This window comes from Malania oleifera, chromosome 3 (genome assembly GCF_029873635.1).
Source record: "Malania oleifera isolate guangnan ecotype guangnan chromosome 3, ASM2987363v1, whole genome shotgun sequence".
Lineage (NCBI taxonomy): Eukaryota > Viridiplantae > Streptophyta > Magnoliopsida > Santalales > Ximeniaceae > Malania > Malania oleifera.
In genome coordinates, this window is record NC_080419.1 from 87,229,822 (window position 1) to 87,247,286 (window position 17,465).

At 33.5% G+C, this 17,465-nt stretch overlaps 1 protein-coding gene across 1 annotated transcript; it reads left to right on the forward strand.

Moving 5' to 3' along the window:
* Positions 1 to 254: 254 nt before the first annotated feature.
* Positions 255 to 14,884, forward strand: LOC131151410 (hydroxyproline O-galactosyltransferase HPGT3-like). Its single transcript, XM_058102652.1, has 9 exons — positions 255 to 525; positions 920 to 983; positions 1,299 to 1,348; positions 1,472 to 1,653; positions 5,264 to 5,381; positions 10,103 to 10,153; positions 13,439 to 13,510; positions 14,029 to 14,141; positions 14,430 to 14,884. The coding sequence occupies exons 1-9, from the start codon at positions 401 to 403 to the stop codon at positions 14,453 to 14,455; spliced, it is 801 nt and encodes a 266-aa protein (XP_057958635.1). The 5' UTR covers positions 255 to 400; the 3' UTR covers positions 14,456 to 14,884.
* The last annotated feature ends 2,581 nt before the right edge of the window (positions 14,885 to 17,465 follow it).

Consider the following 17,465-nt stretch of genomic DNA (forward strand, 5'->3'; position numbering starts at 1 on the left):
GGTTTATTGACAAAAATTTAATAATTGTTATTTCTTGTTTAATTAGAGATCAAAGAATTAATGAGTTGCTAAAATTTTTAATAAATTTTTTAAAAAATATTTGAATGGGATATCTGTGAATTTTTAAAAATAGTTCGCGCTTTACAAAAATTTCAGTAAACTTGAGACAAAATTACTTAATATTATGTTTATGTTGTTATTTTTTAATCAAATGAATTTTTTTGAGGTTCATGCACCAAGCATGCAATTAGTAGTTTGCTCCAAAATCCAAACCCCCCCCTACTCTCTCTCTCTCTCTCTCTCTCTCTCATATAGAAATCAGGGCCAGGAGCCATTTCTCGGTCTATCGACTTAGGAATTCGAATTCTTCCCCCTCTCTCCATATCTGTGAATTTTGACAATGGATAGCTTACCGACGACGTCGAAGCCTGAGAGACGATGGAGATCGAAGAATCTTCAAACGAGCAAGTCCTCCGTCGTCATGGCTTTCTTTTCTTGCCTTGCCTGGCTCTACGTCGCGGGCAGGTCTCTCTCTCTCTCTCTCTCTCTCTCTCTCTCTCTCTGAGTTCTTCGTTTGGTTGTCGAGAAACCTGTGGAAAGTGATAGAAGATCGAAGAAATTTTCGAATTTTGCGTTTTGTGTTCTTTTTGTTTCTGAGAAATTGAAGACTTGATTCAGCAAAGCCTGATATAGTTGTCTCAGGTCTTAAAAAACCTAGTACAAAATTTTAATTCCGATATTTCCCTACATTTTCTCAGCGAACAACTATTTTTTATCACTTTAATTTGCTGCAACATGTGGATCGATAATCTATTTACGCTATATTGTTCCGCCTTCCTTAAAATCACGTTTTTTTTTCTTTTTTTAATTATCACCGTTATTTAATTGCTTATTTATTTATTCGCTTGAGGAATTTTAGGTTGTGGCAAGATTCAGAGAACAGAACGTTGCTGGCTGATCTTCTTAGGATGAACTCGGGCCAGGTTTGTTTCAATTCGAAATGTTCTTAAAAAAAAAAGTCAAAATTTTGAATGATGAAAGCAATCTCACTCCATTTGGACATTAGAAACATAGAACTTAATTTTGGCTTGTGGAGTGGAGGTTTTTGGTTTGTGGGAGCAAACTCAGCAGAAAGCATAACCCCCCTCCCTCCCCCTCCTTATAATTGTTTCTCTATTGTTCCTTCCATTTTCTCCAAGGCTAAATAAAGGATTGCTGACATGATGTTCTTATTTTTTATTTTTGATACTATCTAGTGTTTGCTTAATTGTTTTCTGTTTGTTTATTCTTGCTGGTAGAGACCAAAGGTTCTTTCCGTTGAAGATAAGCTAATGATCCTTGGATGCAAGTGCGTTCTGCCAGTATCTGTTCTCTTTCATTTTTACCCAGTTCTAAGGGTTGGAGATTATTATTTTGTTGATATATTGTAAAATCATTCTAGTGTTTTGTGTTCATGGTGGTGATTTTTCAGAGATTTGGAGAAGAGGATTGTAGAAGCTGAGATGGACCTAACTTTGGCAAAGAGTCGAGGATACCAGTCAAAGCAAAGTGGTTCATCGTCAGGCCAGAAGCTTCTCACTGTTATAGGAGTTTATACTGGATTTGGTAGTCACTTGAAGCGCAATGTGTTTCGAGGCTCTTGGATGCCAAAAGGTCTGTCATGATTTTGTGCCAAACTAAGTTAATCGTGGATAGCAGTGTTGGACAATGCATATATGTCATTACACTGCTGTTCTTTAGATTCATTCAATTGTTTATACATAACTTTTATATTTAATTTTCGTTTTGGATATGATGGTGTTCTCTACTTCATTGCTCGTTTGATGATCTGGCTTGATTAAGTGCAAATTTTTTTCATTGTGACTCTTAGTGGCATTTGGCACGCAGAATCAACAGGTTCTTGAAAATACTCATTAAGTCTCGAGCATACCCATATTTGGTTCACGTTTTATAACTAGGAATCCTATTCTTAGGAATGGTTCATATTCTCATGACTTTCTTAATGCAATGGTGCCCCACCCCTATTTAAATATGTGGCTTTGTGGATTCATAACTTGGGGGAATCATCCAAAAGCATGGAGTAACAAAACAGGCCTCAATTTTTAATAGTCCAAAAATACTATCACATGTTTATAACCTATTTTATTTGTAATCTAATGCTGTCTCTCTCCCTCTCTCTCCTCATCTCAACTGCTTCTTCTTTGTCGTCTTCCTCTTGTTTAATTGTAGTTTTTGATATTGTTCTTTTAATGAGTTGAATAATTTCTAGTATTTATTTTATATGTTGAATTCTGTGCTAAAATACTATATTCTAGTTTTTCTTTTTTGAGAAGTGTTGTTGGTTAGAAAAATATAGTTATTTTATCATCATTCCTAGAATAAACCGGACATGGAGATGCCGCATTTCTAGGAATCTGTCAATAATATACTTCTAAACCAAGGTCTTAAATTTTGAGGCTTCAAAAATTAGAAATTTCGATGTTGATGTAAATTTTGATTTCAATTTCTAAAAAATGATGTTGAATTCTATTATGAAACTTTAGAAATCATTAATAGGCATGATAGTGCAAGACTTAGAACTAGAATATAAAAATAAAATACATCAAAGATAGGTATGTTGTCTATAAGGTGTGATAACTATAATATAATAAAGGCATAAACATTTTCATTATATAAATAGAAAATTCATAGCTCAGTTAAATATAATTTATTATACTAATATAGAGATTTTGACATAAATGGTTCGATAAAATGTTGTAGCTAATATCTAACTTTAATTTTCTTATAATTTCAAAAGTGTGAAAAATATATTCATATATTTCTTGTAATAATTTTACTTTCTATAAGAAAAGAAGATAAATCAAGGCAAGAATTTCAGTTTGGCTTTTGAATCTCAAATTTGAATTTCTAGGAAATTTCATTCTACATGTAATATTTTGGCAGATTTGCTGAAATTTCAAGATTTCAATTCAGGTGATTCGTGAAAATTTCAATGGGAATTTTGTAAAATAGAAATTGACTGCAATTTCCATTTGGAATATAGAAACCCATACTATGTGTAATTAACACATAAATTTTTCTGAACTAACATATAAGTAAATAACAACTTTTTCTGGGCTATCTATTTTGTGACATCTTAAGTTATCCCTATCTGGATTCTAAATTTTATTTTATTTTTTGATTATTAATTGAACATATTTTGCTCATAAATTGAGCATGTTATTTATTTTTATTTTTTTTCAAATCCAATCAAAAGTGCATGTAAATTTATTTATTTATTTCTTTTTCTTTGGGGGTGGGGTGAGGTGGTGCTCCTTCATGATGGTTTTGAATTGGAACTCCACAATAAAGTGAATATGTATATAATTTTTTTCTTTTAAAAAAAATTTTAATTGTCAATAGTAAACATAATGAAGGCAAAATGAAGTTCTAATATAGTTAAAGAATGCAAGATGAAAAATGGTAGAATGCTGCTGATGAGTAGTAAGAATGTAAAACATGACAGAATTCTGCCATTTTTATTACCAATATAAGGAACAACGGTGTAATGCTACTGTTGAGTAGTATGAATGCGGAAAAATGGCAGAATGGTGTTGGACGCACCAAGGAATAAAAAAAACAATATAAGAAAATGAGGAAAAAAATAAATTACCAGAATGGTAGAAGGAAATTTTTCTGTTGATTGTTGATGGGAATTTAAGAGAAGGAAATTTTCTGAAGCAATTATGTTCAGGCAGGGGAAGAAATCGATGGAAGAGAGGTGGGCTTGACAGTTTTTAGAACATGATAGATATGAAGGGTGTAATACACACTTATTCACCATATTCTTAATTAATATGGAGTTTTTTATTGGCAGAAAGCAGTTAAAAGAGGGAATTTGTGTGATGCTGGAAAATGGTTAGATGGATATTTTTGGAAATCAAAAGACCAGTTTAAGCCTTGGGAATCCCCTTTATTTGTAGTATAGATGATGCTTACAAAAACAAATAAAAAATTTGCTATATGTTCTGCACCCAATTGAAGATGATGCAATCAAGCAGGTGTATGTTATGCATCATCTAATAATGCTCAATTCAGCAATAATTTAATTCCATGGAGCTTTTGTGATCCACATATGGATAAGTATCCTGCACAATGCCTCTTCTCTAATAAATAAATTGGAGATATAAAATTCCATATAAATTTGTCAATCAGAACTCCAAAGCAATCAAATTAGTGTAGAATTCCTCCCTCAAGCTTTATGAATTATCTGCCTCCAACACAGTGTTACAAGCAACGAAGCTTTGGTAGTGATTACTCATCCAGTTGACGGATTAAGAATTCTTTTGTTTTGAAGCACAAAGGCATGGAGTTGCACTGGAAAGGATAAATTGATTTCAAGGAAGAAGCAGCAACCTTCACTTGGCTGCTGTGGCTATTTTGAGTCCTTTTTTTTTAAATGACCCGGGGAATCCAACCACCATCGCACCACATTAGACACTATGGTGCAATACCAAACCTGGGCGATGTTTAGCATACCCCACCGCCAGCATCCGGCGTATGTCTTGAGTATGATCTCAGGGCAAATGGGCTCGAACCCTCGACCATGTGGTAGATAAGACCCTCACCTTACCACCTAAGCAACCCCAAGGGGGGTTTATTTTGAGTCCTCATTTTAGTTCTATCATTTCAACTATAAAGTTTGGATTTTGTGATCTTGTGAAGTATAGATTACTCCTTCAACAAAACCAAACCTTTGCTTTCATCCAAATCAACTTTCAAGTCCTCTACAACAAGAAATCAGCTTACATCATGCTGGGGTCATCAATTCTCAAAGGATATAAATCAAATATCAAGATGATGAAGGGATTGTTTGAGATTGTTGTATGCTTGTAGAAAGGCATGGTAAATAGACAAAGTTGGAAAAAAGAGTGGATTGGTCGCCTTTGCTTGCTAAAGATTAACCATGCAAAACTAAAGAAATCCTGTTTTAAGGCTCAATAGATCTTCAGTGGTCGACCACTCTAATTTTTGACAAAAATTGTTGATAATTCTTAGATTTGATTATCATGATAGTTGGCAAATTTTTTTACTGAGGCATTACTCTACCCAAGGAATAAAACCTAAACTAGTATTTACATGATGGTTACCCACCCAATGTGCCAAAGATAAGTTGTCACAAGCAAGCATAATGCCATGAACAAGCTTGGCTCATGACAATGTGCACTTGTGGCTTCTAATTGTTTGATCGGTTGAAGTTCAAGTTTGAGCTGTGCATAAACAGCATTGAATGGTATAATCGTCAAAGAGATGGCATATGTGAAATCATTGCCACAAAACTGCTTCTGCGAAGCCTGCGACAGTGAGAGAAGAGGGCTTCCTGATTCGGCAAAGTATGCATGGTGAGAGAAGATGCCTGTGAAGCCTGCGGCAAAGAGAGAAGCTGGCTTCCTGCTGATATGAAGCCTGGTATGGTGAGAGAAGAGGGCCAGGAATCCTGCAGTGGTGAGAGAAGAGGCTATCCTGCTGTCACAATGGTGCATAGATTTGGACAGGTGAAGAGAGAGAGAGAGAGAGAGAGAGAGAGAGAGAGAGATAGGTCTCTTCCTCTATTTATGATACAAATTAAATACATTCTAATGACAATAATACCCTTACTCTCACTAATTAACATACTAACACACTCAATAATAATGATACTAAAAGACATATAACCTCTAACAATTTTATTATACAATAGTATTGCATTCTTTTGTATATTGATTATTAATTTTATTATATATTTATAATTATTGATATTAATAGTTAATATTTTACTTTTTTTAAGACTAAATAATAATATAATAAATCAGTAATCATATCACAGTTATATCATAGTATTTTACTATTTAACATTATTATATTATTTTTTATAGGTTAGAATATTATTATAATGATATCATAATATGAATATTATTTTTGAAATTTATGTAATGTATATCATATTATAAAGTATAAAATATTATTTTATAATATGTATGTATGTGTAGCATATTTTTTTTTGTGTATTTATGTATATTTGTCTATGCATTATTGTGAGTAGGGTAATACATATTGTGTTTTCGGGAATTGGAAATTGATTCCAAGTTAAGTGGCAAGAATCAAAAAGTGGGCTAAAGGGTCTCATTTCTGTGTGGAAATTGAAATTAGATTACTGCAAACTAAATGCGAGGAATTGGAATTATCATTCGGATTTTAATTCCGATTTCTCGAGTTGATTCTCAATTGCCAAACACCACCTATGAATGAATACTCTTATATTATACATCAATGCATTTGGCAATAATAATGATTATGGTCTTAGTGATATTAATGAGACAATTGATGGCCTGGGTGCTGAGATTAATGATGATGGTCTAGCTTGATAGTTTTGCTTTTGTTTGTTGACATTTATCTTCTTCTTTTTTTCCCAAAAAAAACATGTGATTCCATGTTGTATAGTTTTGTGTTGATTGATTTATGTTAAACATTATGTTTTGTTTTTCTTTATAAGTATTTATTTATCTTATTTTCATTATAAGCCAGGTTGATTGAGTTAGGAATGCGGCAATTTGAAAATTTAGTGATCAAAATCCTACCATAGGGCTAATTATGAACGAAATGGCATACAAATGCTTTTTTTCATATTTATTTGTATGGTTAGTAAAATCATGCAATCCTCATTTGCCAATCCTGCTGCTAACCATCCACTTATCTTACATAGGATCCCAATTTTAATAACCTTGTGCTGAACATTTTTTTTCTAATGCTTTTCCTCTCGTTTTAATTTTATTTTGCATCATGATGTTCCTACTACTGCATTTTTTAAAATGATTGATAGTGATTGTATTTCTCGGGGACTTCAATTTTTCTGAAGGAATCTTACTGATAGGAGGCTGAAGAGCTTTTCTCTCCTTAGTTTGTTGGAGTTCTTTCATTATTCCTATAATAGGGATGTCAGAATCTGGGGTTCAGAACCATGTAGTTTGTTTCTTTTAATTCTTTTTATCTTAGCCTGATTTGTTCTCTTCTTATTCTTTTCCTCTTTTTAATCATTCATGGAAAGCAGAGACGCCTTGTAAAGTTAAGGCTTTTCATGTGGATGATCATTCTTAATAGATTTAACACCAACAATCTGTTGCAGATTTAAGGATCTCACAATGCTCTGTCTCCCTCCTGATGTGTGTAATGTGTTATGCCAGTGGTGACACTAGTGCAAATCTTTTTCTTCATTGCGTTGTGGCCTTGAGTTTACAATACAAGCTTTTTGATTTATTCGGAGATTGTTGGGTGTGCCCTAGTTTTTGGAGGCTTTTCTGCTAATTGTTTTTAGAGGTTTCAAGAGGTGTGTAAGGATGTGAGGAGATTATGGTGGTCTGCAGTTTTTGTTTCTTTAGGTGCTTGGCTAGAGAAAGTGCTTGTATTTTTTGTGATTGCACTTCCTCCATAAATATGATTTTGGAAAAGATTGTCTTTTTTTGTTTTCTTGTGGGTTTTTTTCTTCTTGCTGTTAGTCTTTTTTGCTTTGTCATGGGCTTTTTCTTGTGGTTGTTTTAGCAGTGTTGGTTTCTATAATCTTCAAGTGATTTTCTTCTCCTTATAGGTAGTCTGTTTTGTTCTAGTGCAATTTCTTATCCTGCTGGTATATTGCTTTCTTCTCTTAAGAAAGTTTTTCTTCAAGAAAAAAAAAATCATAAACAAATAACTGATCGGACACCAATGATTATAACCAATGATTATCTATCAATTCGGCTAATAAGTTTGGTTATGTTTACTGCATTGACTGACAAAGGAATGAAATGAAAATATCAATTCACAACTGAAATAAAATTATGAAACAGAAACATTCATCTAAATTGAAAAACAAAAAATAATGAACATAAAAATAGAAAATCTACATCACACCAAACATAAATAAAATCGGATGAGAAAGGAAAGTGGCAGAGAGTCTTTCAACATGACAGGATCTTCAAGAATCGACATTGATTTCCATCTTGGGCAGAGAGAAATGTTTGGTCTTGTCATGCTGAACTGAATTATAGCAATACTAGGCAGTCTTTCTGACAATATAATCTTGTAGGTCCTCCATTGAATGCTCCCAAATTTCTTAGTAAGATCTGAAGCCATAGAAGTTCACAAACTTGATGTGCCGTAGCCATGTATATGGCCTCTTTCCTAGATCCAGCCACCAAGTCTTATTTTCAGTTTGCCATGTGACTAGATTTCTGCCTAAAAACTAGCAACAAGCGCCTATCATCCATTGCGCTCGATAATTTCTATTTTAAGATTGTGAGTAGGAAACAAAATCTATTTTCTTTGAGCAGATTCACATAATCTCAAATTATGATGAGCAAGCTCAAGATGATAGATATGGAGATCATGCATAGACTTACTAAAACTTGTGAGGGAGTAGTAGTAAGTTTGTGAGTGACGATCGGTGAAGATTGGTCCTAATATGCAATGGATGACGTATAACAAGCTGTAGTAGACCTTTAGTTGAGCAGCTGAACAATGTGCAGTGGCTAAGTAGCAGGCCATGCACCGGCAGGCGGCTGATCTGTAGCAGAAGGGTGTTGATCAATCCCTAATAGAAGTGAAAAGTATATGAAAAAATGGATGAATTTTTTCTCTGTTTAGCTCAGTCCAAGTCTGACATCGACCTTAGGAAGAGGAAAATACATGGCCTTATTGGTGAGGGGGGGATGCCGTTGTCAACATGGCCCCATAGGATTTTTTATGGGCCACTTGACTTGGTGTGTGTACATCTTGGCTCTCATATTCCACCAACTTTTGGGACCAGGGATTACAGTATTACACAGCTCCCATGACATGTGCAATATCTGGCATTGTATGGAGGGATATGCCTTAGTTTCCCAACAAGCCTCTGGTATCTCTCCTCTTATCATCTGGGTGACCAATGCCATTGCTAAGCTGATCGTTGGCTTCAATAGGTTATTAGGTTGGTCTGAAATCCAACATCCCCATTTCTTCATGGAGGTCATGAATATACTTCCTCAGAGAGGAAGGCACATCCATTGGGTTGGGCAACTTCAATCCCAAGAAAGTACCTTAAAGGACCTACATCCTTGTTTTAAGCAAAAAATGGTCCACAAGTTTTTATTATCTGCTTTGCATAATTTGACCCATGTTGAACCTTGATATGGGTTTATTGAATTTTATTGGTTTGACTAGTTCATCATTACAATCCTTTAATCCAACAAATAGGAATTATACATTTCAATTCCTCTCCTTATGCTAGCAAAGTCTAATTATATATACATAAACAAACACACACACACGCACGCACGCATGCACGCACACATAACAACAACAACAACAACAACAAAACCAAGCCTTAGTCCCACTAAGTGGGGTCGGTTATATGAATCATTTTCCGTCAATTTATGCGATCATGGACCATATCTTTTGATAGATTCAAGGATATTAAATCCTTACTCACTATCTCCTTCCAAGTTATTTTAGGTCTACCCTTACCCCTTCTATTGCCCCCTACAGTAACTAATTCACTCTTCCTCACAGGTGCACTATAAGGCCTACGTTGCAAGTGTCCATACCATCTGAGTCGTCCCTCTCTTATCTTATCTTGTATAGGAGCTCCACCTAACTTACCACGAATATGTTCATTCTTTAATTTATCTTTCAATGTTATACCACTCATCCATTTAAGCATTCTCATCTTGACAACTTTTACTTTTTGGAACAGACACACACACACATATATATGGCAGTAAATCAGCTGCAAATAAGAAGATATGAAGCTTTAATGTACGGAAGTGAAATTCTAGGTCACTTTAATCAAGTGGTAGAATATGCTGGTTTTTTTGAGTCATTTGTTCTTTAACTGTTTGATCCTCTGCCACACATTTATGATTTCATACTAATATATAATATTGAAAAGCACTTTGCAAGAAATATTTGGTCTTCGCAAATTGCGTATTGTTGTTTCAGAGTATATTTAGTTTCCTTTTGCTTTTTTATTTTAGAAATTGGCTTGATATTTGTTTTACACATTTTATTTTTTATTTTAAATTGGAATTTACTGGATTTCAGCTTTTGAGCATCAAATGTCTTATTCATTTTTCAGGGGAAGGGCATGGTATGAACCTGACTGGTGGAAATTTGGGGATGAGAAATCGTAAGTAACTGGCTCTTGGATTGGAAAAACCATTGAATATGTTGATTAGGTGTAGTTTATCTTCTATTGAGTGTGACTAGCTTCATATTTTGTTGGTAGCATCATATGGAATTCAGTTGCATTCTCAATTTTGATATGATTCTTATTGAAATTTTCATATGTTCTAGTTTGCTATCAAGCAGAGGGGCTGAAAAAGAAAAAGAATATTTGGATTCCTAGGCCCTGCCGTATTGACTTTGATTTTCAGATTTTTGCGAAGATGGAAAAAAAAAAAAAAAATAAATGTGGCTGATACATTTTTTGTTGGCTTTTTGAAAATTGTTTTCCAAGAATGTTCTTGAAGCAGGCTCATCTGAAGAAATGAGATTCATTTATTTTACGAGTTTTCTAGAATGGAAGTGAGAATGGTGGTGTTTTCTGCATTTCCAGTTTATTTATTTTTTTCCATTTTTAAAAACAAGAAAACATTTATGAACCAAATGAGCCTTTAGAATGCTAGGGTGCTAAAGTAGCTTTGGAATTTTGTTATATTAATCATCATTTGTGGTCTATACCAGCCATTTTAGGTCAACAACAGGGAGTGCATATGTTTCAGGAAGTCAAAAACAAGTTCTTTCTCTCTGTACTTTCTGGTTCTGATTAGGAGCTAGTGCTGCTTGTGATGTAGGACCAACGTCCAATGCGAAACAATTATAAGAGGAATACGGAGGAGGCCTTTTCTAGGCTTATAATGATCGGAAGCCTTAATAAACTTATATGTATACTAGGATCTATTCCTAAGAGTAGAATAGTCTTAAGATGCAAAAAAAGGGAGATGAAATTTATAGTAAGGGTGCGATGGAATACTCTCTCGCAAAACTTTATTTTCTCTTTCACTTTTTATTGCGCAATGGAATTGTTAGAAAAAGACATTAGATTTAAGCAAGCATTCTATTCAAATTGAAGGAACTGTTGGCCCTAGAGTTGAGTCTAAAGGGGGGGTGAATAGACTCTTTCGCGTATTTTCGCTTTCTCTACAAAATATAAAGTTTGGCAGCATGCAAATGATTCTATCACAATAAATACAATGTAAATCATGCACAAGATATAAATTAAAGAGAAGGGAGGAAAAGCTTAACACCGATGTTTAACGTGGTTCTGCCCCTTGCATACGTCCACACCTTGAGTCACACCCAAGGTTTCCACAATCCACTAAACAAACTCCTTCACAGGAGAAGAAGCCTTTACACACGGGAACAAATCCCTTCAGGCTCACACAGAGCCTTCCAACAAGGTTCACCAAGAACCCTTGCAATTCGGTTCACCAAGAACCCTTGAACTAGGTTCACTAAGAACCTTAATACAACAAGATGATAAAAATGATTTACAAAACAAATGCTTCTTGATCACATTTTCAACTTCTCCTTCAGCTCTCGTAATAGATCCAAGGTACTAAAATCCTCTGGTACTAGGAATTTTTCAACCATGAATTTGAATATTTTCTCCATTATTCCTACAAGAATGACTAAAATTGTATTTTTTATATTATTTCAAGCTTATACTTATCTAAAAACCTCTAGAGTCTAAAACTTCTTTCCATTTTTTAACTTAGATTACTCCACCTCCTATTTCATCAATCAGGACAATATCATCTGCAAACAATATACTCCAATTTCATGTTTATCCTAACAGCAACCGCTGAGAGGATGGCAGCAGTCCTTGCTGGTGCTGGGAAATCCTCTCTCTCTCTCTCTCTCTCACACACACACACACACACACACACTGCTGGGCTTTTAGGCCTATGACAAAGCAAATATACTTCATTAATCTCTTGTCAAGCGATGATCTTTTTGTGTTGATGAAAAGAAATCCCCCATGGAAGCAAGTCTAGATTAAGGGAAATCCTTCAATCTGAGGCTAGAGAAACTTGGAGGAGAGACATTTATGATTATTTATGAGAAGAATCAAATTTAAAAACAGGGTGTCAAATTGTCATTGCCGGCTGTTTGGTGAACTGTTCAAAGTGTGACCTTGGTTACTCATTTGGGTAGCTTTGTTCAGAGGAAAAGGTTTAGTTGATTCAAGTATCTGGTGGCAATTAGACCAACTCGATCTGGAAAATTTGTACAAATGGATTAATTGATTTTCGTTCCAGGGTAGATATTATATGGATGGAATGCAAGGGTTTTTAGGGCAGCAGGAAACCATCCAGAACGATCAAATAAGGATGATAAGTTATTGGTTTGTGCTTCATTTGGTGGAAAAATGGCATCTTCCAGAGATCAGCTTCCCAAGCTGGCTTGTACTTGTTTGGCCACCTCGATGGGTTGAAAGGAGGAGCTGGTGGCACTGGAGAATTTAGGGTTAGCTGGTATGCAGGAGGAGAAGGGATGTGTGGGCTGAGGCAAGGTTGGGCTGCTGGTAACCAGTGATGGGCCATATAGGGCCTAGTTACTAAAAGATGGTCTAGGTGTACAGGTGATTTGACTTGGGCTGTGTACAAAATTCTAACATAAAAGGACCAACTAGTGTGGGCTTAGGGGATTTGGGCCAGATTTTAGGCTTTCAAAAAGAATCAGATATGCTTAATTGGTAGGCTTCAGTTAGCCCTGTGCATCCAGGCTTGAAGTATACATTGCTGGTTATGCCCAATTGTGATCTGGCCTAAGATACGAGTGGCCCATTAAATCAGGCCCAAAATATGCATAAGCCTCTGGATTGTGTAGGAACTGACACATAAGTAACACCGTACTTAGGTGACAATATAGTGCATCATTTGAAACAACAATCTAACCTGCCTTCATGTAGTTTTTGCTTTTCCCAGGTAATGAAAGTGCAATTCATGTCTTGTAGCTGAGGGAACCATATCATAGATGACTAGTTTTACACTAGCTTTCAACTACCAAATGCAACCCTCCTGTTTTATTTAGACTTGGGACTGTGTGGAAATAGTCAAGATGGAAGTGCAACACGCACGAATATGCTTTATTGCAGATTATCCTGCCAAATTAAAACAATGCCCCTGGTATATTTTCTTCTCATAAATCTTAGTAATGTAGGACTGGCTCTTTCCTGTGCTGGCCAGCTCCTTGCGCTGGCCTTTCTGTACATGTTTTTTTATTTTTTATAATTATGATGCATTGATTTTAAGCTATAATGCAGCCATTGTATTGGTGGTCGGAATGAATTGAATGGTGCAGAACTAAATTTCTTTTGAATTAAAATTCATCTTTTGTATGCTAAATTGGTAATTCCAGCCACTGCTATAATGTGAAACCTGATTATATCTATCTTTTCTTCCTTTAGGTACTTTCAACATGCTGCTGGTCCTCTGATTATACTTTCCAGGAATTTGGCTCAGTACATTCACGTAAACAGGTTTATTATTAATAACCCCTTGGCTGGGAAGAAGGATTTTCTTTGAATCTAAATGTTCATTTCTTTGAACCTGATTATAAAATTGCGTTGTTTAGGGTATTATGATTGAGAAGTGACCTAGTGCCCCCCCTTGGATGAAGCAAAGTTTTGAAACTATTCATGTTTAATCACATGTTCAAATAATAATTGCCTAAAGTCGATAAAGAACTTGATGCCTTGGTTCCATGCGCATTTTTCCAAAACCACTGCACAAAGTTTCCCTGAATGTGAATCATTGATTGTCAGAGTCTGATTCAATGTTTATCAACATGACTCACAAAATTTACTTTAATTTTATTATTTGATTTTTAGAAATGAGACTAGAAATTATAAAGGTAAGCTGATTTCTGCAAAGCTCTAAAGCGAAGTTGCTGATAGCTTACCATAACCTATGCTAATCGGACTTGGAAATAGCCAAGTTCTATCAGTATGCTGCATTGTTTTTTAAATTTATAAGCTCGCTGAACTTATATGTGCAGCGCATCTCTAAAGACTTATGCTCATGATGATGTATCATTGGGTTCATGGATGATGGGTCTCCAAGCAACATATACTGATGATGTTCGTCTGTGCTGTGGCAGCTCCAGAAAAGGTGAACTGATTACTCGCATGTTATTTATCAGTTTACCAAATAAATTTTGAGCAACCGGATTGCTTCTTTCGACTCTTTTTGCTGGCTCTTGTATTGCATCTTGTTCAGAAATAATATTTAGAAATTATATAGCCCAAAACTGCCCCAAAAATGTGTGTTAATAAATTTTTTATTTTTAATTAAGGCTATCACGACTAATCTTTAGGCTGGTTTCCATTTCTTAATGGGTTGCACTTTGTTGGCTGTCCTGACATTTTCTTTGTTTTCACATATTCCTTTTTTCTGCAGATAAGGTGTGTAGCGTGGCTTATTAGTGGAGATTGTTTCTTTAAATCTGTACTAACGGCTAATGCTTCCGACTTTCTTGGCTGGCTGTTTATGTTGGCCATTTGGGGAGTCCTGTGGGGTTGCTAACATTGCCAGCAGAAAATGTTTTGTGCGTGTGCATTTGTTTTGTTGCATTTTGAGTTGCAGTGAGGGATCTCTATGAAGCATTAGATGAGTTCACTGAAAATTGGTGACGAGTTTTCTTTTCCCCCGTTACTGAGATAGATACACAGGGAAAACAAGAAAAACAATATATCATGATTTTGCAGACAAATGATGTGGGACGTTTGATATATTGTAATTGGGCGTTTGTCCTTTTTATCCTTTTTCCTAGTGAATAATTTTGTTTATGAAAGTTCTCTTTTGTTTCCATGAGAAAGGGAAATGTAATGGAATACATTGGGAACATTCAAATTTTCTTGGTGTCCAATCATACCTTGAACGAATCAATGCATCAAAACTTAAAAAGATGGTAACCTAAAATATTTAATTTTTTTTAGAAAAATATTTGGTACGCTAGAATATAATGGAATGAAAAAAATGTATAGTGAATGTACAAAATTATATAGATGAACTCTGATCCATTTCATTTTTAGGACCCAAACAAATAACACATGCTTGTATGAAGTGAACCAGTTATTAGCTTGTAAATTTTTTAAGGGCTATACATTGTTTAATGCGAGAACTTTTGACGTTATAGTAGACTTTTCGGTGATTAAATTGAGATTTTTATATTAGAAGTCTTATATTTGAATTTTAAGAGTTGCGAACTAAATTGAGATTTTAATATTGGAAGTCTTAGATTTGAATTTTAAAAGAGTTGAGAAGGAGAACGAATTGTATCCATTGTCTTAAATTTTAACAAAATTATCGAAATATTCAATTTTTGTCACCCTCAAAATCGAAATGGCAGTCTATTTTTGTTTTGCATAATGTCCGTCTAAATTTCAATGAATCATCCGAAATTTTTTGAAATCTTGAAATTTTAGTGAAACTTGTCACAATTTTAACCATACAATGAAATTTCATTAGAATTCAAATGAGAAATTTAGGAATGAAGTGAAATTTTTGTCTTAATTTATTTTATCAAAACAAAAAATTATTACAAGTACTTTCAAAATTATTTGAAAAAATAAACATACAGTAATATTTTATTTAACCATTCATGTCTAAATTATCATTATTTGTATAATAAATAATATTTAAATTATTTATGAATTTCATTTGTATTAACTGAATATGTTTAATGTTCATTATCTCACACATATATTTAATATGCATACTACTTTACAACTTTTTTGTCTCATACAAAACATAAATGTATTTAATTTGTAATATATTAGTCATAAAACTTATATTATTATGTTTGTCAATCATTTCTAAAGTTTGATGAAGAATTCCATGTTTTACTACTAATTTCCATTTTTTTTTTCAAATCAAAATCTAAATTTTCATCAAAATTTTCATATTTTTGGAACTTTAAAATTAGAGTCGAAATCAAAATTTAAGAGCTTGATTTGTATCTTGTTGTGTAATAGTTTAAATTTTGCACGGACCTCAAATCCACAAAAGACAGTTTATGAGAGGTTTGAGTTCCATTTTGTCCCCATTGTTAATGTTTGATAGGATATTGTGGTGTTCAATTGTAGCTCATTTTTGTGGTTGGAATTCCACATCACATTTTGTTTGTGACATAAAATAAAAATAAGTATTTTCATCGAAATAATTATTATTTTATGATGATAATATTTTTATCTTTATAAACTATCAAATTTTTGTATTATGATTATCTTGTTTTAAGAAATAGATATTTAACAAACAAAGCGTATCCTAAAAATATTTTATATAGTTTTCCAACTTTTGCTTTCCATATTTATTATCTTACTCAAAAATTAGTTGAATAAAGATCATTAAGAAGGGTTGAAACTCTTTCAATTCTTAAGGGTGAACAAGACTAGTTTGGAATTCAACCCTAATCGTTATTTGGAACCGAACATAATTTGTTGGTTCGATTCTTAAATATCAAACTTTATTTAATGTAAACTTATAGACTTAACAAACAGTCCAATGACCGGATAATAATAATAATAATAATAATAATAATAATAATAATAATTTAAGACATTTTTCTCTTCAAAATAAATAATTTATTACAAAAAGCCCATGGATTATAAACTCAAACGCTAAAAACAAATTTTAAACATTTTTTTTTGTTTAATTTAATTGAATTTCATGTACTTAATTTATTTGTTTGTTGACTAGTGTGCAGTTTTCTAGTGTTTGCACTGAAATTATATATGAGCATATGTGAATGAGTGTCTCCATGTGTATATTCATATGGGTAATACTAGTACTGCTCTGATAGACTTATAGACTTAACAAACAGTCCAATGACCGGATAATAATAATAATAATAATAATAATAATAATAATAATAATAATAATTTAAGACATTTTTCTCTTCAAAATAAATAATTTATTACAAAAAGCCCATGGATTATAAACTCAAAGGCTAAAAACAAAATTTAAACATTTTTTTTGTTTAATTTAATTGAATTTCATGTACTTAATTTATTTGTTTGTTGACTAGTGTGCAGTTTTCTGGTGTTTGCACTGAAATTATATATGAGCATATGTGAATGATTTTCTCCATGTGTATATTCATATGGGTAATACTAGTACTGCTCTGATATGCGAATATTTGACTATTTAAGATTTTATTCATTCGAACTTTTTATTCTCTATAAAATCTACTTATTCTATGACTTTATTAATAGAGTATATATATATATATATATATATTTTACCATGTAAAAATTTGTCTCTGTTGTTGTGAGTGAGAACCGCTAGGCTGTAATGGATCAAACACAGGGAGGAGAAGAAGAGAATGCAGAACAGAGGAAAGAATAATAATGGAAGAATTCTCCGTATTTCTTTTCTGTATTGGATCAGCATATATATATAGTATAAAATGGAATCAAAATGGTTGGAGGCTAA

Coding starts and splice junctions, on each gene's coding strand:
- LOC131151410 (XM_058102652.1), top strand. CDS start 401: ATGGATAGCTTACCGACGACGTCGAAGCCTGAGAGACGATGGAGATCG. Junction 526..919: donor TGGCTCTACGTCGCGGGCAG/GTCTCTCTCTCT, acceptor GAGGAATTTTAG/GTTGTGGCAAGATTCAGAGA. Junction 13,511..14,028: donor CAGTACATTCACGTAAACAG/GTTTATTATTAA, acceptor TTATATGTGCAG/CGCATCTCTAAAGACTTATG.